The sequence below is a fragment of the Anomaloglossus baeobatrachus genome, chromosome 4, assembly GCF_048569485.1.
Source record: "Anomaloglossus baeobatrachus isolate aAnoBae1 chromosome 4, aAnoBae1.hap1, whole genome shotgun sequence".
Classification (NCBI taxonomy): domain Eukaryota; kingdom Metazoa; phylum Chordata; class Amphibia; order Anura; family Aromobatidae; genus Anomaloglossus; species Anomaloglossus baeobatrachus.
The window spans coordinates 373,575,478-373,595,565 of record NC_134356.1 but is presented as its reverse complement, the minus strand read 5'-3'; the positions used below and the strand labels follow the sequence as shown (position 1 = coordinate 373,595,565).

The 20,088-nt window shown below is 52.0% G+C and overlaps 1 protein-coding gene across 1 annotated transcript in view; it reads left to right on the top strand.

Annotated features, from left to right (window-relative positions):
* PSMC2 (proteasome 26S subunit, ATPase 2) overlaps positions 1–20,088 on the top strand; it is a 113,043-nt gene that overhangs the window by 68,650 nt on the left and 24,305 nt on the right. The window contains exon 11 of the mRNA XM_075345186.1: positions 11,269–11,365. Within this exon, the coding sequence (XP_075201301.1) occupies positions 11,269–11,365 (97 nt within the window). The remainder of the gene's footprint in view (positions 1–11,268; positions 11,366–20,088) is intronic.

The following is a 20,088-nucleotide window of genomic DNA, read 5'->3' as shown; positions in this document are numbered from 1 at the left end:
GCCAGAGGAACTCTGCTTCATGGAGGTCTAAGTCACGTCCTAAAAAGACCGCCGGAGTAACCGCCCCCAAGGCGGCCTCCTCATGACTTTCGGCCTCCCCAGACCGCATCCTCGGTCGGTGGCAGGCTCTCCCGCTTTTGCGACGCCTGGTTGCCACATGTCCAAGACCGATGGGTGAGAGACATTCTGTCTCACGGTTACAGGATAGAGCTCAGCTCTCGTCCTCCGACTCGTTTCTTCAGAACATCTCCGCCCCCAGAGCGAGCCGATGCTCTTTTTCAGGCGGTGAACACTCTGAAGGCAGAAGGAGTGGTGATCCCTGTTCCCCTTCAAGAATGTGGTCGCGGTTTTTACTCCAACTTGTTTGTGGTGCCAAAAAAGGACGGATCATTCCGTCCCGTTCTGGACCTCAAACTGCTCAACAGACACGTGAAAACCAGACGGTTCCGGATGGAATCTCTCCGCTCCGTCATCGCCTCGATGTCCCAAGGAGACTTCCTAGCATCAATCGACATCAGGGATGCTTATCTCCACGTGCCGATTGCACCAGAGCATCAACGCTTCCTGCGTTTCGCCATCGGAGACGAACACCTTCAGTTCGTGGCACTGCCTTTCGGCCTGGCGACAGCCCCACGGGTCTTCACCAAGGTCATGGCAGCAGTGGTGGCAGTCCTACACTCTCAGGGACACTCGGTGATCCCTTACTTAGATGATCTTCTAGTCAAAGCACCCTCCCGGGTGGCATGCCAACACAGCCTGAACACTGCTCTGGAGACTCTCCAGAGGTTCGGGTGGATCATCAATTTCCCAAAGTCAAATTTGACACCGACCCAATCGCTCACTTACCTCGGGATGGAGTTTCATACTCTCTCAGCGATAGTGAAGCTCCCGCTGGACAAACAGCGTTCACTACGGACAGGGGTGCAATCTCTCCTTCGAGCCCAGTCTCACCCCTTGAGGCGGCTCATGCACTTCCTAGGGAAGATGGTGGCAGCAATGGAGGCAGTTCCATTTGCGCAGTTTCATCTGCGTCCACTCCAATGGGACATTCTCCGCAAATGGGACAGGAGGTCGACGTCCCTCGACAGGAACGTCTCTCTTTCTCGGGCAACCAAAGCCTCTCTTCAGTGGTGGCTTCTTCCCACTTCCCTGTCGAAAGGGAAATCCTTCCTGCCCCCATCCTGGGCTGTGGTCACGACGGACGCGAGTCTGTCAGGGTGGGGAGCGGTCTTCCTCCACCACAGGGCTCAGGGTACCTGGACTCAGCCAGAGTCCTCCCTTCAGATCAATGTTCTGGAGATAAGGGCAGTGTATCTAGCCTTAAAGGCGTTCCAGCTGTGGCTGGAAGGCAGGCAGATCCGAATTCAGTCGGACAACGCCACGGCGGTGGCATACATCAACCACCAAGGCGGCACACGCAGTCGTCAAGCCTTCCAAGAAGTTCGGCGGATTCTGCTGTGGGTGGAAGCCACAGCCTCCACCATCTCCGCAGTTCACATCCCGGGCGTAGAAAACTGGGAAGCAGACTTTCTCAGTCGCCAGGGCATGGACGCAGGGGAATGGTCTCTTCACCCGGACGTGTTTCAAGAGATCTGTTGCCGCTGGGGAACGCCAGACGTCGACCTAATGGCGTCCCGGCACAACAACAAGGTCCCGGCATTCATGGCACGGTCTCAAGATCACAGAGCTCTGGCGGCAGACGCATTAGTGCAGGATTGGTCGCAGTTTCAACTGCCCTATGTATTTCTCCCTCTGGCACTGCTGCCCAGAGTGTTACGCAAGATCCGGTCCGACTGCCGCCGCGCCATCCTCATTGCCCCAGACTGGCCGAGGAGGTCGTGGTACCCGGATCTGTGGCATCTCACGTTGGGTCAACCATGGGCACTACCAGACCGACCAGACTTGCTGTCTCAAGGGCCTTTTTTCCATCTGAATTCTGCGGCCCTCCATCTGACTGTGTGGCCATTGAGTCCTGGATCCTAGCGTCTTCAGGGTTATCTCAAGAGGTCATTGCCACTATGAGACAGGCCAGGAAACCAACGTCCGCCAAGATCTACCACAGGACGTGGAGGATCTTCTTATCCTGGTGCTCTGATCAGGGTTTTACTCCCTGGCCGTTTGCCTTGCCCACTTTTCTGTCTTTCCTTCAATCCGGATTAGACAAGGGTTTGTCTCTCGGCTCTCTCAAGGGACAGGTATCGGCGCTTTCCGTGTTTTTTCAAAAGCGTCTAGCCAGGCTTCCGCAGGTACGCACGTTCCTGCAGGGGGTTTGTCACATAGTACCACCTTACAAGCGTCCGCTAGAACCCTGGGATCTTAACAGGGTGCTAACGGCTCTTCAGAAACCACCTTTCGAGCCGATGAGGGATGTTTCTCTTTCACGCCTTTCGCAGAAGGTGGTCTTCCTAGTGGCAGTCACATCACTTCGGAGAGTGTCTGAGCTAGCAGCGCTGTCATGCAAAGCCCCCTTCCTTGTGTTTCACCAGGATAAGGTGGTTCTGCGTCCGGTCCCGGAGTTTCTCCCGAAGGTGGTATCCCCTTTTCATCTCAATCAGGATATCTCCTTACCTTCTTTTTGTCCCAATCCAGTTCACCAATGTGAAAAGGATTTGCACTTGTTAGATCTCGTGAGAGCACTCCGACTCTACATTTCTCGTACGGCGCCCCTGCGCCGTTCTGATGCGCTCTTTGTCCTTGTCGCGGGCCAGCGTAAGGGGTCGCAGGCTTCCAAGTCCACCTTTGCTCGGTGGATCAAGGAACCGATTCTTGAGGCCTATCGTACATCTGGGCTTCCGGTTCCTTCAGGGCTGAAAGCCCATTCTACCAGAGCTGTGGGTGCGTCCTGGGCATTGCGGCACCAGGCTACGGCTCAGCAGGTGTGTCAGGCGGCTACCTGGTCGAGTCTGCACACTTTCACGAAACACTATCCGGTGAATACCTATGCTTCGGCAGATGCCAGCCTAGGTAGGCGAGTCCTTCAGGCGGCAGTTGCCCACCTGTAGGAGGGGGCCGTTTTACGGCTCTTTTTATCGAGGTATTCTTTTACCCACCCAGGGACTGCTTTTGGACGTCCCAATTGTCTGGGTCTCCCAATGGAGCGACAAAGAAGAAGGGAATTTTGTTTACTTACCGTAAATTCCTTTTCTTCTAGCTCCTATTGGGAGACCCAGCACCCTCCCCTGTTCCCTTCGGGCTGTTGTTCTTTTGTGTACACATGTTGTTCATGTTGAATTGTTCTTTGGTTCATGGTTTAGTTCTCCGAACATCCTTCGGATTGAGTTTACCTTAGACCAATTTATAAGTTTCCTCCTTCCTGCTTTGGCACCAAAACTGATGGGCCCGTGATGCACGGGAGGGTGTATAGGCAGAGGGGAGGGGTTACAGTTTTTTAAAGTGTAATACTTTGTGTGGCCTCCGGAGGCAGAAGCTATACACCCAATTGTCTGGGTCTCCCAATAGGAGCTAGAAGAAAAGGAATTTACGGTAAGTAAACAAAATTCCCTTCATTTTACACATTTTGCATAGTTTTTAGCTTCTGCGTCTATATGTAACTCAGTACACAGCAATGGGCAGCATGGTTGTTCACTATTAAGGCTCATTCACGCTACGTTTTTTAACATGCGTCATGAACGTTTTTGCTGTAAAAGCGGATCTTGCTTTTACAGCAAAAAAACGCATGCAAACACATGTTATCTTGCAGGATCCTGTCACTTTAAGTTTATGGGCGGGCATTGGAGTAATTTGATCGGGAGTGAGGGGAACTGAACGTGATATACTGGGAGCCGGCTTCTAACAGCTGCAGAGGCTCGTAACCAAGGTTAACATCGGGTAACTTGCTTGGTTACGAGCATCCGAAGGTGCTAGGAGCCGGGCTCCCTGCTCCCTGCACACGTATCCAACGTAAACATCGGGTAACTAAGAGAAGCGCTTTCCTTGGTTACCCGATATTTATCTTGGTTACGAGTGTCCGCAGCTCTCAGGCGGGGGAGAGGGAGAGGGTGAGAGGCAGAGAGGGAGGGAAAAAGAGACAGAGGGAGAGGGAGGGAGAGGAGAGGGATAGAGACAGAGAGGGAAGGGGAGAGAGAGACTGATCACCCGAGGCTGGTTTCTGGGCATGCTCAGTAGAGCAAGCAGGATCCTGTCTATCAGCATGCCAGCGTTCACATGCGTTTGCATGCAGTATAGTCAGGATCCAGCAATTTGCAGTATTTGGACGCAGCTCAAAAACGCTACAAGTAGCGTTTTTGAAAACTGCAACTCGCTGGATCCTCACTATAACGCACGCAAACGCGTGAGTCTATTGCAAATGCATTGAAATGAAAACGCATTTGCACTGGATCCGTTTTTGCGTTAAAAAAAACGTTCATGATGGATGTTAAAAAAAACATAGTGTGAAAGCAGCCTAAGTGGGTCAGTTTATCTTTCTTTATCGTTCCTTTGGGAGACCCAGACCATGGGTGTTTAGCTTCTGCCTCCGGAGGACACACAAAGTACTACACTTACAAGTGTAGCTCCTCCCTCTGAGCTTATACACCCCCTGGTGAGCCAGTCCCAGCCAGTTTATTGCTTTGTGTTCAGGAGGCATACATCCACACATGCATTCTCATGATTTTTTTTTTTCTTTGGAAGAGATTGAAGAAGTGCGGGTCCACGTCTGGACCCCCGGCATGTCCCTTCTCACCCCACTGTGTCGGCGGTTGTTGTAAGGTTGATTTCCAAGGCTGGAGCCTTACATGCCGTGCACCTTCACCATCCCTCCTGGGCTCTGGCTTGAAGTGGGAGCCAGCACGGTCTCCATGCCTGGCAGGAGACCGGTCTCCATCCACAGCCCCTTGAGGATTCTGTTGGACCCGGAGCACTCATCCCCAGGGATCTGGCCCTGTGTCTCAGCAGCTAAGTACCTGAGACGTTTTTGTTGGGGGTCCCTGTTCTTTATTGTATGGGGAGAGTATGCTGAATGTATTTATTTTGGGCATTTCCGGCGGGTTCTCTAGCTTTCGCCCGAGAACCGCGCCGATGGTGCCTGCGCGTCGGCCTCGCCGCTTAAATTTAGGCCCCGGCTTTGCCGGAGGCCTAGTTTCTGTTAACTAACCTCGCATGTCACTCATGCAGAGGGACAGGCACGGCTCCTCCCGGCGGCCGTCCTGCACAGGGGAGGGACACTCCCCACTGCTGGGGCGTGTCTCCTCCCCTGCAGGTCTCTATGGCACTCCAGCTCCTGCTGCCTGAGCCGAGCACCTATCCACATTGTGATGTCTGCTCTAACTTGGCGGTGCCACAGCCTGGAGTCTCACCCCCAGTGGTCTCTCCGGCTGCCTCTGCACCTGTGGCTGAACCCCCGGCCTGGGTAGAGTCCTTCTCTAGGTCTATATCCCAGTCATTTGCTGAGTCCATGGGACTTTTGTCCAGGACTTTGAATATGCATCAGCCCTCCTCACAGGGTGCCTCTAATTCTCTTGCTAAGGGTCCTTTAGGATCCCTATCCTCTGACCTCCGTCCATCGGAGCTCACAGAGGATTCATCATCAGATCCCAGACCCCGTCCTCCTAAGAGAAGGCGCAGGGTTTCCTCCCCCTCCTCATCCCGCGGCTCTGATTCAAGAGCTGACTCGCAAGATGAGGAGGATGCCCTTACGGGGCGGTTCGGAGGCTAACTCCATGTACCCCATTGATCTTTCCGAGGGTGACTCAGATCTTAGTGACTTGATTGCTTCTATTAGTTCTGTACTGGATCTCAATCCGCCAGTATCAGAGGAGCAACCCTCTCTGGCAGAAAAGCATCAGTTTACCTCGCCTAAGAGAGTAAAGAGTGTTCTTTAACCACTCCAGTTTTCAGACCGCTGTGAACAAACCCAGGGCCTGTCATGACAAACGTTTTCCAAAGCGTGGTTCTGATGACTGTTTTCCCTTTCCACCTGAGGTGGTCAAGGAGTGGTCTCACTCCCCAAAGGTAGACCCCCCCGGTGTCTAGGCTCTCAGCCCGGACCGTTGTGTCGGTGGCTGACGGCACCTCCCTTAAGGATTCCACTGACCGTCAGATTGACCTTCTGGCCAAATCTGTGTATGAAGCGGCGGGGGCCGCGTTTTCCCCGACTTTTGCAGCAGTGTGGGCTCTCAAAGCCATCTCTGCTTCTCTAGAGGAGATGCATTCCCTCACCAAGGAATCTATGCCTGAGATGGTTGCCTTAACTTCTCAAGCTTCAGCTTTTTCATCTTATGCCATGTCTGCCATGCTAGAGGCTTCTCACCGCACTGCAGTGGCTTCGGCTAATTCCCTCGTTATCCGCAGGATCTTGTGGCTTCGAGAGTGGAAGGCAGATGCTTCTTCAAAGACGTTTCTTGCTGGGCTCCCTTTTGCTGGTTCCCGGCTGTTCGGTGAACAGCTGGATGAAATCATTAAGGAAGCTACTGGCGGGAAGAGTACTTCCATGCCACAAACCAAGACCAGGAAACCCGCCCAGGGTAGGAATCAGTCGAGGTTTCGTTCCTTTCGTTCCTCCAACTGGTCGTCCTCTAAGCCCTCCGCCTCGTCTGCTAACTCAGCTAAGGATCAGAAATCCAACTGGCGCCCAAAAGCGCGTCCGCAGAAGACCGCAGGAGGTTCTGCCACTAAGGCAGCCTCCTCATGACTCTCTGCCCGCTCCAGCAACGTCCTTAGTCGGTGGCAGGCTCTCCCACTTTGGCGACACTTGGTTAAAACAAGTCTCCGATCAGTGGGTGAGAGAGATCATATCTCACGGCTACAGGATAGAATTTTCTTCCAGCCCGCCAAACAGATTTTTTCTCTCAACTCCCCCCTGCTCCAAGGCCGCCGCCTTCTCACAGGCCGTGGCATCCTTGCAGGCAAACGCAGTAATTGTACCAGTTCCCGCTCGGGAACGGTTCAGAGGTTTTTACTCAAACCTCTTCCTAGTTCCCAAAAAGGACGGTACCTTCCGGCCCATCCTGGATCTCAAGCTTCTCAACAAGCATGTTCGGGTGCGGCATTTTCGCATGGAGTCTCTGCGATCAGTCATTGCCTCAATGACCCAAGGGCATTTCCTGGCGTCCATCGACATCAGAGATGCCTATCTACATGTGCCAATTGCAGTTTCACACCACCGTTGGTTACGTTTTGCAATAGGAGAGGATCATTTCCAATTCGTGGCTCTCCCCTTCGGGTTAGCCACGGCCCCTCGGGTATTCACCAAGGTCATGGCAGCAGTGATTGCGGTCCTGCACCTCCAGGGGTTGGCAGTGCTCCCTTACCTGGACGACCTTCTAGTCAAGGCGCCATCCAGCGCAGACTGTCAGCGGAGTGTCTCGCTCACTCTTGCCACTCTAGCCCAATTCGGGTGGCTTGTCAATCTTCCCAAATCCACTCTGACTCCGACCCAGAGTCTCACGTACCTAGGGATGCAGTTCAAGACTTTGCCGGCACTTGTGAAGTTGCCCTTAATCAAACAGCAGTCTCTCCAGCTAGCGGAGCGCTCTCTGCTGAGGCCCCGCCGTTATACCCTCAGGCGTCTGATGCAGGTGCTGGGTCAAATGGTGGCATCCATGGAGGCTGTTCCCTTTGCCCAGTTCCATCTGCGCCCCCTGCAGCTGGACATTCTCCGCTGTTGGGACAAGCGGCCTTCCTCCTTACACAGGTTAGTGGCTCTGTCGCCACGGACCAGGAGCTCTCTTCAGTGGGGACTTCGGCCCCTCTCCCTGTCCCAAGGGCGCTCCTTCCTGGCCCCGTCCTGGGTGATTCTCACCACGGATGCCAGTCTATCCGGCTGGGGAGCAGTATGTCTCCACCACAGAGCACAGGGCACTTGGACTCCGTCCGAGTCAGCCCTTTCAATCAATGTGCTGGAAACCAGAGCTGTGCTTCTAGCTCTCCTAGCTTTTCACCACCTGTTGGCGGGCAGGCACATTCGAGTCCAGTCAGACAATGCGACAGCGGTTGCCTACATCAATCATCAGGGCAGGACACGCAGCCGCCTGGCAATGCTGGAGGTACAACGCATCCTTCAATTGGGCGGAGGACTCCAAGTCCACCATATCCGCAGTCCACATCCCAGGCGTGGAAAACTGGGAGGCAGATTATCTCAGCTGTCAAAGCGTGGACGGTGGCGAGTGGTCCCTGCACCCGGCAGTGTTTCAGTCAATCTGCCGCAAATGGGGCACTCCGGATGTGGACCTAATGGCAGCCCGTCACAACAACAAAGTTCCTGTTTACGTGGCTCGCTCCCACGATCCTCAGGCCTTCGCCGCGGACGCTCTGGTTCAAGACTGGTCCCAGTTTCGTCTGTCCTACGTGTTTCCCCCTCTAGCTCTCTTGCCCAGAGTCCTGCGCAAGATCAGAATGGAGGGCCGTCGAGTCATCCTCATTGCTTCGGACTGGCCCAGGCGAGCTTGGTATCCGGACCTGCTCCAACTGTCCGTAGAGATGCCGTGGCATCTCCCGGACCGTCCAGACCTACTCTCGCAAGGTCCGTTTTTCCGCCCGAATTCTGCGGCTCTCAAATTGACGGCGTGGCTCTTGAGTCCTGGATTTTGACGGCTTCTGGTATTCCTCCAAAAGTCATCTCCACTATGACTCGGGCCCGTAAGTCTTCCTCCGCTAAGATCTATCACAGGACTTGGAAAATTTTCCTGTCCTGGTGTCGCTCTACCGGCCATCCTCCTTGGTCATTCTCTTTGCCGACCCTTCTGTCTTTTCTACAGTCCGGTCTGCAGCTAGGACTGGCCCTCAACTCTCTCAAGGGACAAGTCTCAGCTCTGTCAGTACTGTTCCAGCGGCGTCTCGCTCGGCTGGCTCAGGTCCGCACCTTCATGCAAGGCGCGTCTCACATCATTCCGCCTTATCGGCGGCCCTTGGATCCCTGGGACCTTAACTTGGTCCTCACAGAAACCCCCTTTTGAGCCTCTTAGGGAGGTTTCTTTGTATCGTCTTTCTCAGACAGTGGCCTTTCTAGTTGCCATAACTTCTCTCAGGAGAGTCTCTGATTTGGCTGCGCTCTCCTCGGAGTCACCTTTTTTAGTTTTTCATCAAGACAAGGTGGTTCTCCGTCCGACTCCGGACTTTCTTCCTAAGGTGGTCTCTCCCTTCCACCTTAACCAGGACATTACCTTGCCTTCCTTCTGTCCGGCCCGTTCATCGCTTTGAAAAAGCGCTGCATACCCTAGATCTGGTGCGTGCTCTCCAGATCTATGTATCTCGCACCGCTGCGCTCAGGAGGTGCATCTCTCTTTTTGTGCTAACCACAGGTCGGCGCAAGGGCCTCCCTGCTTCTAAGCCGACCTTAGCCCGTTGGATTAGATCGACCATTTCGGACGCCTACCAGAGTACTCAGGTGCCTCCCCCGCCGGGGATCAAGGCACACTCGACCAGAGCTGTCGGTGCCTCTTGGGCTTTTAGGCACCAGGCTACGGCTCAACAAGTCTGTCAGGCTGCCACTTGGACTAGCCTGCATACCTTCTCGAAGCACTACCAAGTGCATGCTCATGCTTCGGCAGATGCGAGCTTGGGCAGACGCATCCTTCAGGCGGCTGTTGCCCACTTGTGAAGTTAGGTTCTGCCTACTTCTTAGTTTTTCTGTTTTTTTTTCCCACCCAGGGACTGCTTTGGAACGTCCCATGGTCTGGGTCTCCCAAAGGAACGATAAAGAAAAAGAGAATTTTGTTTACTTACCGTAAATTCTTTTTCTTATAGTTCCGTATTGGGAGACCCAGCACCCTCCCTGTTGCCTGTTGGCAATTTCTTGTTCCGCGAGTTATCACCGGCTGTTGTCATGGACAGAGTCTCCGGTTGTTCCGGCTCTTGCTCTGTTCTACTTGTGGGTGGCTATTCTCCTTCAGCTTTTGCACTAAACTGGCTGGGACTGGCTCACCAGGGGGTGTATAAGCTCAGAGGGAGGAGCTACACTTTTAAGTGTAGTACTTTGTGTGTCCTCCGGAGGCAGAAGCTAAACACCCATGGTCTGGGTCTCCCAATACGGAACTATAAGAAAAAGAATTTACGGTAAGTAAACAAAATTCTCTTTTTTAGCTTGGTTTTCAGCGGCTGTGTGTTCCCCTTAAATGATCATTTAAGTTTAATATTGATCATATTGAAGTTGGAAAACTTAGAAGCCACTTGAGATAGAAGCAATAGGCCAATTTAACTGTGAATGAGATTGTACAGCTTTCTATGTGCCGATAAACATAGTTAATGTGGAAGCTAGACAACATATATTTATTTTTCTAAATGCCAATAAGTTATTTTTAGCAGAATATTTGTGCACATGTACAGTACCAGTGAAACGTTTACCCACACCTGTTTATGCATTGGTTTCCCTTGTTTTTATTGGAATGTTCACATTGTAGATTCAAACTAATAGTAGCAATATATGGCAACAAGTAGAAAAACACGTGAAGCAAACCAGAATGTGTTAAAAGTTAGATTCCACAAAAGTACCCCTTTTACCGTCATGACAGCTTTACATTCTCTTGGCATTTTCTCAAACTAAATGATGCGACCATGGTTTTCGGCAGTGGAAGTTTACTCAGGATGGTACCTTACTCAGTGATTTTTATTTATTTTTTTTATTTTTTATTTTTTTTTAAACGTTGCATAAAAGATAATTTACTCCGAGTGAGCATATCGCTGGTTTATCTGGTGGCTGGCAGCATGTTTACATGTCAGAATAATTGTGAAATTAAAGAGGTTTTTTTTTTTATTTTACCATCACTCATTCACAATTATTTAGTGGTGTAAATGCCCCTTTATGGCAGGCACAGAATGACTGTTGAACCTAACCACAGGCGCTCGGTGCACCCCTTAGTTTGGCCAACCATTTAAGTGCACCTTCCCACTTGCTTGTTTTCAGTTCATCTCCTCCCTTCTCTATCTCTACAAAGATAGAGCTGTCATTCAAAGAAAAGGAGAGAGAGAGGTGGAGGCAAAACAAGCAGGGGGGGAAGGTGTAGGTAAATGATTAGCCCCGCCATAATACACAAGCACCTGTACTTGAACAGTCATTCTGGCTGACAGTCACTATAACACTGGATTATTTCACACGCGCTGCTTTCAGTTTGAATCTACAATGTCCACATTCCAGTATGAACAAAGGAAACCATGGCATGAACAGTTAAAGGTTTATATACCAAAAAAATCAGCAAAAGCTGTACATAGCCTGAGACATTTATCAAAAGTGACATCCCAGCCAGCCAATAATTTAAAGCTAGCCTATTTTGATAAAGAAATTTCCTTTTATTTGCGTTATTCTAACCAATGGATTTTTTTTCTTTACCTCTCAAGGGTCGAACACACATATTTAAAATTCATGCCCGATCTATGAGTGTAGAAAGAGACATTCGATTTGAGCTACTGGCACGTCTATGTCCAAACAGCACAGGTAAGTCTTTTACAAGGTAGATTGGTAATGATGTATATTAATAAATACATTAACCTCTTCATTATCTATGATGTATTGGTACGTCAGCGGCAGTGTACCTCCCTTTTGATGTGGGCTCGCACCTTTCCCTGGACATGTCGGCTGATCTGACCAGCTGACATATGCCTTTTAACAGCAGCGTTCAGATTTGCCTGCCAGTATTAACTAGTTAAATCCCACTGTCAATATCTGCCAGCAGGATTTAACACGTGCCTGCGGGGAGTACGTCATTCTCTGCTCTCAGCGGTGGCCCATGACGTGACCAATGGGTAGTCATTAGTGATGAGCAGCACTTCCATGCTCGGATGCTCAGTACTGATAATCAGCAGCTGAACGGTTGGACGGGCTCGACTCTAAGTATACTGGACGTTAATGGGGAACATGAACATTTTTCTGGAAGAGCTTCCGGAAAAATGTTCAAGGTCAACATTGACTTAAATTATACTCTGTACAAGAGTTGAGTCCGTCTGAGCATACTACTGCTCATTACAAGACCCGAGCATCGTAGTGCTCACTCATCACTAGTTGCCAGTGGCTAGCCGATGACCCCTGTGTTTACCGTGACAAACTTACTGTGACTTATTGCTGTATATAGCAGAAATCATGGTCTCCTGTGAACATCAGCAATGGGCTGGTTTTCATAAAAGCACCATAACAGGTACAGGGGTCTTCACTAGACCACTGAATGTCACAGCACTAATTGCAGATAACACCAATTGGCAGTGGCATTTAACAGCTCTGCGCCACCTGTGGCTGTTAACGCCTTCAGTCCCCAGGCATTTTGCGTTATTCCGGGTTTTTTTTTTCCTCTTCCGAGAGTCGTAATTTTTTTATTTTTCTGTCAATCTTGCCATATAAGGGCTTGTTTCTTGCGGGACGAGTTGTACTTTTAAATGAAATCATTTTACCATATAGTGTACTGGAAAACGGCAAAAAAAATTCCAAGTATGGAAAAATTGCAAAAAAAAAAGTGATCGCACAATAGTTTTTGGAATATTTTATTCACGGTGTTCACCATATGGTCAAACTGATGTGTTGGTATGATGCCTCAGGTTAGTACGAGTTTGTAGACACCAAACATGAAATAGGTTTACTTGTATTTAAGGGGTTAAAAAAAATTCAAAAGCTTGTCCAAACAGTAGCGCACGTTTTGCGCCATTTTCCAAAACTTGTAGCGTTCCCATTTTCTTTGTCGCTCCATTGGGAGACTCAGACAATTGGGGTGTATAGCTTCTGCCTCCGGAGGCCACACAAAGTATTACACTTAAAAGTGTAAAGCCCCTCCCCTTCTGCCTATACACCCCCCCGTGCATCACGGGCTCCTCAGTTTTTATGCTTTGTGCGAAGGAGGCACACATGCACGCATAGCTCAACATCTTAGTCAGCAGCAGCTGCTGACTATGTCGGATGGAAGAAAAGAGGGCCCATAACAGGGCCCCCAGCATGCTCCCTTCTCACCCCACTCTGGTCGGCGGTGTTGTTAAGGTTGAGGTACCCATTGCGGGTACATAGGCAGGAGCCACATGCTGTTTTCCTTCCCCATCCCTTAAGGGCTCTGGCTGAAGTGGGATCCTAATCGGTCTCCAGGCACTGGGACCGTGCTCCCTCCGCAGCCCCTGGGGAATCTGCTGGACAGGAGCCGGGTATCGTCAGGGACAAGGCCCTGCTACTGTGAGGTACTCTGTGTCCCCTTGGGGACGGCGCATGGAGCGCTTGTGCCATACACACTGCAGCACTGCTGGGTGTGTTAGTGCGCCGGGACTACCGCGCTGACCGCGCTTGTTTGCCGGCCGCGCTTATAACTTTAGTCCCCGGCTTCTGCGGCCTAGTACCGCATACTCCCGCCCCCGGGCCTGCCAGTCAGGGGAAGGGAGGGACGCTGCACTGGACGTCAGCGCTGAGGGCTGGAGCATACTTTGTATCCTCCTCCCCCCTCACTGAGCACCGTGGGGCACCAGATTCCCGCACTTTCTAGGGCACGCCCACGGCCCCCTCCTCCTCACAGAACGCCGGCAGCCATTCCTGTCAGCACTTCTGAAGCTGGAGAGGAGAGACAACAGGCTCTGGGAGGCCCAGGCAGGGAATCTGGTGGTCACACAACCACTTTGGGCGGTCGGTAAGCCGCACCTGTTACTAGGTGCTGGCCCCCCTGGGTGCCGAAGTGTATATATACATATGCTTATATGCTATACATATACTTATATGCTATACATATACTCTGTACGGTCGCACTGTTGGTTTTTGGCTATATACCCTCCCGGATTGTACTCAGAGGAGACAACAGCATGTCGTCCGCAAAAAGCAAGGGTGCCAAAGCACAGGCTTACTTTGCAACCTGTACCTCATGTGCGGCTATGCTACCGGCAGGTTCCACCTACCCTCATTGTGTGCAATGCTCGGCCCCTGCGGCACTTACTCAGCCGGAGCCTCTGCCACTGGTGGCCCAGGTGGAACCACCTGCTACCACTGTCCAGGTGACAGGGACGGAGTTTGCAGTATTCGCTGACAAACTTTCTGAGTCTATGGATAAATGGTCTGCTAAGATACTAGAAGCCTTGCAGTCCAGACCGGTAACACAGGCCCCGGGCACTGTGGAATCATTGACCCCAGGCCCCCCTCGGTTGGAGCAGCAAAGTGCTCCTGGGATGACTCATAGGTCCCAAGGTGAGGTCTCCGACACGGACCGCAGTCCCAGACCTCCTAAGCGGGCTCGCTGGGAGCTTCCCTCGACCTCATCACACTGCTCAGGGTCTCAGCAGGAGGACTCTCTAGAGGATGAAGCGGAGGTGGCAGATCAGGATTCTGATCCTGAGACCGCTCTCAACCTAGATACACCTGAAGGAGACGCCATAGTGAATGACCTTATAGCGTCCATCAATCAGGTGTTGGATCTTTCTCCCCCAGCTCCTACAATTGAGGATTCAGCTTCTCAGCAGGAGAAATTCCGTTTTAGGTTTCCCAAGCGTACAATGAGTACGTTTCTGGATCACTCTGACTTCAGAGAGGCAGTCCAGAAACACCGAGCTTGTCCAGATAAGCGCTTTTCTAAGCGCCTTAAGGACACACGTTATCCCTTCCCCCCTGACGTTGTCAAGGGTTGGGCTCAGTGTCCCAAGGTGGATCCTCCAGTCTCCAGACTGGCGGCTAGATCCATAGTTGCAGTGGAAGATGGTGCATCACTCAAGGATGCCACTGACAGACAGATGGAGCTCTGGTTGAAATCCATCTATGAAGCTATCGGCGCGTCCTTTGCTCCGGCATTCGCAGCCGTATGGGCACTCCAAGCTATCTCAGCTTGTCACTCGCAGATTAATACAGTCACACGTGCCTCTGCTCCGCAGGTGGGGTCCTTAACCTCTCAGGCGTCGGCGTTTGTGTCCTACGCCATTAATGCTGTCCTGGACTCTGCGAGCCGTACGGCGGTAGCATCCGCCAATTCGGTGGCAGTCCGCAGGGCCTTGTGGCTACGTGAATGGAAGGCAGACTCTGCTTCCAAAAAGTTATTAACCGGTTTGCCACTTTCTGGCGACCGCCTGTTTGGTGAGCGATTGGATGAAATCATTAAACAATCCAAGGGAAAGGACTCATCCTTACCCCAGTCCAAACCAAACAGACCTCAACAACGGAAGGTACAATCGAGGTTTCGGTCCTTTCGGCCCGCGGGCAGGTCTCAATTCTCCTCGTCCAATAGGCCACAGAAGGGTCAGAGGAACTCCGATTCATGGCGGTCTAAGTCACGTCCTAAAAAGACCGTCGGAGGAACCGCTCCCAAAGCGGCCTCCTCATGACTTTCGGCCTCTTCAAACCGCATCCTCGGTCGGTGGCAGGCTCTCCCGCTTTTGCGACGCCTGGCTGCCACAGGTACAAGACCGTTGGGTGAGAGACATTCTGTCTCACGGTTACAGGATAGAGTTCAGCTCTCGTCCTCCGACTCGTTTCTTCAGAACATCTCCGCCCCCCGAGCGAGCCGATGCTCTTCTTCGGGCGGTGAGCACTCTGAAGGCAGTAGGAGTGGTGATCCCTGTTCCTCTTCAGCAACAGGGTCACGGTTTTTACTCCAACTTGTTTGTGGTGCCAAAAAAGGACGGATCTTTCCGTCCTGTTCTGGACCTAAAACTGCTCAACAAACACGTAAAAACCAGGCGGTTCCGGATGGAATCGCTCCGCTCAGTCATCGCCTCAATGTCCCAAGGAGATTTCCTAGCATCAATCGACATCAAAGATGCTTATCTCCACGTACCGATTGCACCAGAGCATCAGCGCTTCCTGCGCTTCGCCATAGGGGACGAACACCTTCAGTTCGTGGCACTGCCTTTCGGCCTGGCGACAGCCCCACGGGTCTTCATCAAGGTCATGGCAACAGTGGTAGCAGTCCTACACTCTCAGGGACACTCGGTGATCCCTTACTTAGACGATCTGCTTGTCAAGGCACCCTCTCGAGTGGCATGCCAACACAGCCTGGACATTGCTCTGGAGACTCTCCAGAGATTCGGGTGGATCATCAATTTCCCAAAGTCAAATCTGACACCGGCCGAATCACTGACATATCTCGGCATGGAGTTTCATACTCTCTCAGCGATAGTGAAGCTTCCGCTGGACAAACAGCGTTCACTGCAGACAGGGGTGCAATCTCTCCTTCAAGGCCAGTCACACCCCTTGAGGCGCCTCATGCACTTCCTAGGGAAGATGGTGGCGGCAATGGAGGCAGTTCCTTTTGCGCAGTTTCATCTGCGTCCACTTCAATGGGACATTCTCCGCAAATGGGACAGGAAGTCGACGTCCTTCGACAGGAACGTCTCCCTTTCTTTGTCGCTCCATTGGGAGACCCAGACAATTGGGTGTATAGCTATTGCCTCCGGAGGCCACACAAAGTATTACACTCAAAAGTGTAAGGCCCCTCCCCTTCTGGCTATACACCCCCAGTGGGATCACTGGCTCATCAGTTTTCATGCTTTGTGCAAGGAGGTCAGACATCCACACATAGCTCCACTGTTTAGTCAGCAGCAGCTGCTGACTATGTCGGATGGAAGAAAAGAGGGCCCATACTAGGGCCCCCAGCATGCTCCCTTCTCACCCCACTTTATGTCGGAGGTGTTTGTTAAGGTTGAGGTACCCATTGCGGGTACAGAGGCTGGAGCCCACATGCTGATTCCTTCCCCATCCCTGTTACAGGGCTCTGGGCGAAGTGGGATTTTACCGGTCTCCAGGCACTGAGACCGTGCTCCATCTGCAGCCCCTGGAGAAGACGCTGGATATGGAGCGGAGTATCATCAGGGACAGGCCCTGCTTCCTCAAGGTACTCTGTGTCCCCGTGCATTTCGCACGCACACCGCAGCATTGCTGGGTGTGTTAGTGCGCCGGGGACATCAGCGCTGCTGCGCTTGTGCCATTGTCTCACTTCAGCTTAGCTGAGTGGGCAGACTTATGTAGAACGGTCGCGCCGGCCGCTGGGACTGCGACGCGGCTGGGACTTGTGGTGCGCCGGGGACTTCCGCGCTGGCCGCGCTTTTACGGCGGCCGCGCTTATAAATCGAGTCCCCGGCTTTTGCGGCCTAGTTCGTTCGTTAACGCCCACAGGCCTGCCAGTCAGGGTAGGGGCGTGACGCTGCACATCACGGCAGCCCGGAGAGCTGGAGTATGTTTTGCATACTCCACCCCTCTCACTGTGTGCACTGTGAAACCGGATTCCCGCACTTTCTCAAGCACGCCCACGGCTTCCTTCTCTAACACAGGACGCCGGCAGCCATTATTGTCAGTTCTTTCCATAGCGATAAAACAGACAAGTGTGGGAACACCCTGACAGGGATTCTGAGGTTCACACAATCGCTGTGAGCAGGCGTTAATCAGCACTTGTGGTGCTAACCCCACTAGTGCCGAAGTGCATTGAGATATATGCTTCTACGCTATGCATTGCACTGTTTTGGTCGTACTTTTGTATATATCCTCCTTATTGTGCGGAGGAGATTACAGCATACTGTCTGTGGAAAACAGAGGTGCAGAAGCACATGTTTTCCATGCAGCCGGTACAGCAGGTACGGCTATATGGCCGGCAGGTTACATACACCCCCATTGTATGCAACTCAGCCGGAGTCTCTGCTAATGATCCAGAGGCTGGGGATGAAGTCTGCAGTGTTTACTGACAGATTTTCTGAGACTATGGCTGTGATACTAGAAGCCTTGCAGTCCAGACAAGTCTCTCACACCATGAGCACTGTTGAATCATTGATCCATGGTCCCCCTCAGTGTGAACAATTACAGCTCCGGGGGGGTCACGTGCATCCCAGAGTCACGGCTCTGACACGGACGACAGTCCCAGACAGCCTAAGCGGGCTCGCTGAGCGGCCCTCAGTTTCATCGCACTGGTCAGGGTCCCGCAGGTGGACTCTCTGGGTGCTGAAGCGGAGATAGCTGCTCAGGAGTCTTATCCTGAGACCGCTCTCAATCTCGGTACACCTGATGGGGACGCCATAGTGTATTATCTTATAGCGTCCATCAATAGAATGTTGGTCATTTCTCCCTCAGCTCCTCCTGTGAAGGAGCCAGCTGTACGGCAGGAGAAATTCTATTTCAGGTATCCCAAGCGTAAATTAGGTATTTTTCTGGACCACTCTGCCTTCAGAGAGATAGTCCAAAAAACACCACGCTTATCCAGATAAGCGCTTCTCCAAGCGGCTTAAGATACACGTTATCCCTGCCCCTGACGTGGTCAAGGGCTGGACCCAGTGTCCCAAGGGACATCCTCCACTCTCCAGGCTTGTGGCTAGATCCATAATTGCAGTGGAAGATGGGGGTCCACTTACAGATGCCGCTGACAGACAGACGGATCTCTGGTCGAAATCCACCTATGAGGCTGTAGGCGCGCCGTTGGCTCCAGCATTCGCAGCCATAGAGGCACTCCAAGCCATTTCAGCTTGTCTTACACAGATGGACACAGTCACACGTACATCTGTACCGCAGGTGGCATCCTTAATCTCTCAAATGTTTGCATTTGCGTCTTACGCGATTACGCCTGTCCTACACTCTACGAGCCGTACGACAGAGGCGTCAGCTCACTCCGTGTTTTTACGCAGACCCTGGTCGTTAAGTGAATGGAAGGCAGATTTTGCTTCCAAAAAAGTACTTAACCAGTTTTGTTTTTTTCTGCGGAACGACTGTTTGGTGGGCGTTTGGATGAAATCATTAAACACTCCAAGGGTAAAGATTCATCCTTACCTCAGCCCAGACAAACAAACCCCAACAGAGCAGGGGTCCCCTCGTCCAAAAAGGACTCAAAAAGATCAGAGGAGCTCAGATTCGTGGCGGGCTCAGTCACGCCCAAAACAGACAGTCTGAAAACCCGCTTCCAAGGCGGCTTCCTCAGGACTTGCAACCTCCTCTCTTCGCATCCGCGCTCGGTAGCAGGCTCTCCCGCCTTGGCGATATTTAACTGCCATAGGTCAATGGCCGTTGGGGGAGAGACATTCTGTCTCACGGGTACAGGATAGAGTTTAGTTCGTCCTCCAACTCGATTCTTCAGAACTTCTCCACCTCCCGGCCGAGCCGTTGCGCTTCTGCAAACGATGGGCACTTTATAGGCAGAAGGAGTGGTGACTACGTTTCTCTTCAGGACCAAGGTCACGGTTTTTGCCCCAATTTATTTCGGGTGCCAAAAAAGGACGGGTCGTTCCGTCCCGTTCTGGATCTAAAACGGCTCAACAAGCTCGTGAGCACCAGGCGGTTCTGGATGGAATGCTCCGCTCCGTCATCGCCTCAATGTCCCAAGGAGGTTTCCTAGCATCAATAGACAGGATGCTTATCTCCACGTGCCGATTGATCCAGAGCACCAGCGTTTCTGCGCTTCGTTATAGGAAACGAACACCTTCTGTTCGTAACTCTTCCTTCCTGCTGGCGACAGCCCCACGGGTCTTCGCCAAGTTCATGGCAGCAGTAGTGACAGTTCTGCACTCTCAAGGTCACTCTGTGATCCCGTATTTGGACGATTTCCTGGTCAAGGCACCCTCTTAGGGAACACTGCCCGTATGTTGCGCTGGAGACTCTCCAGAGTTTTGGGTGGATCATCAACTTTCAATGTCAGATCCGACCCTGACCCAATCGCTACCATATCTAGGCATGGAGTTTTCATACTCTCTCAGCGATAGTGAAGCTTACGCTAAATCAACAGCGTTCACTACAGACAAGGCTACAATCTCTCCTTTAAGGACCAGTCGCACACATTGAGACGCCTCATGTACTTCCCAAGGTCCTTCCTACTCCCATCCTGGGTGGTAGTTACGACAGACGTGAGTCTATCAGGGTGGGGAGCAGTTTTTCTCCACCACAGGGCTCAAGGTACTTGGACTCAGAAATAATCCAACCTTCAGATCAATGTTCTGGAAAACAGAGCAGTGTATCTTGCTCGACTAGCCTTCCAGCAGTGGCTGGAAAGCAAGCAAATCCGAATTCAATCGGACAACTCCACAGTGGTGGCATACATTTACCACCAAGGAAGAACACGCAGCCGGCAAGCCTTCCAGGAAATCCGGCAGATTCTGACGTGGGTGGAAGGCACGGCATTCACCGTATCCTCAGTTCACATCCCAGGGGAAGACTGGGAAGCAGACTTCCTCAGTCGCCAGGGTATGGACGCAGGCGTATGGTCTCCTCAAGATCTGTCGCCGCTGACAGATGCCGGACGTCGACCTAAT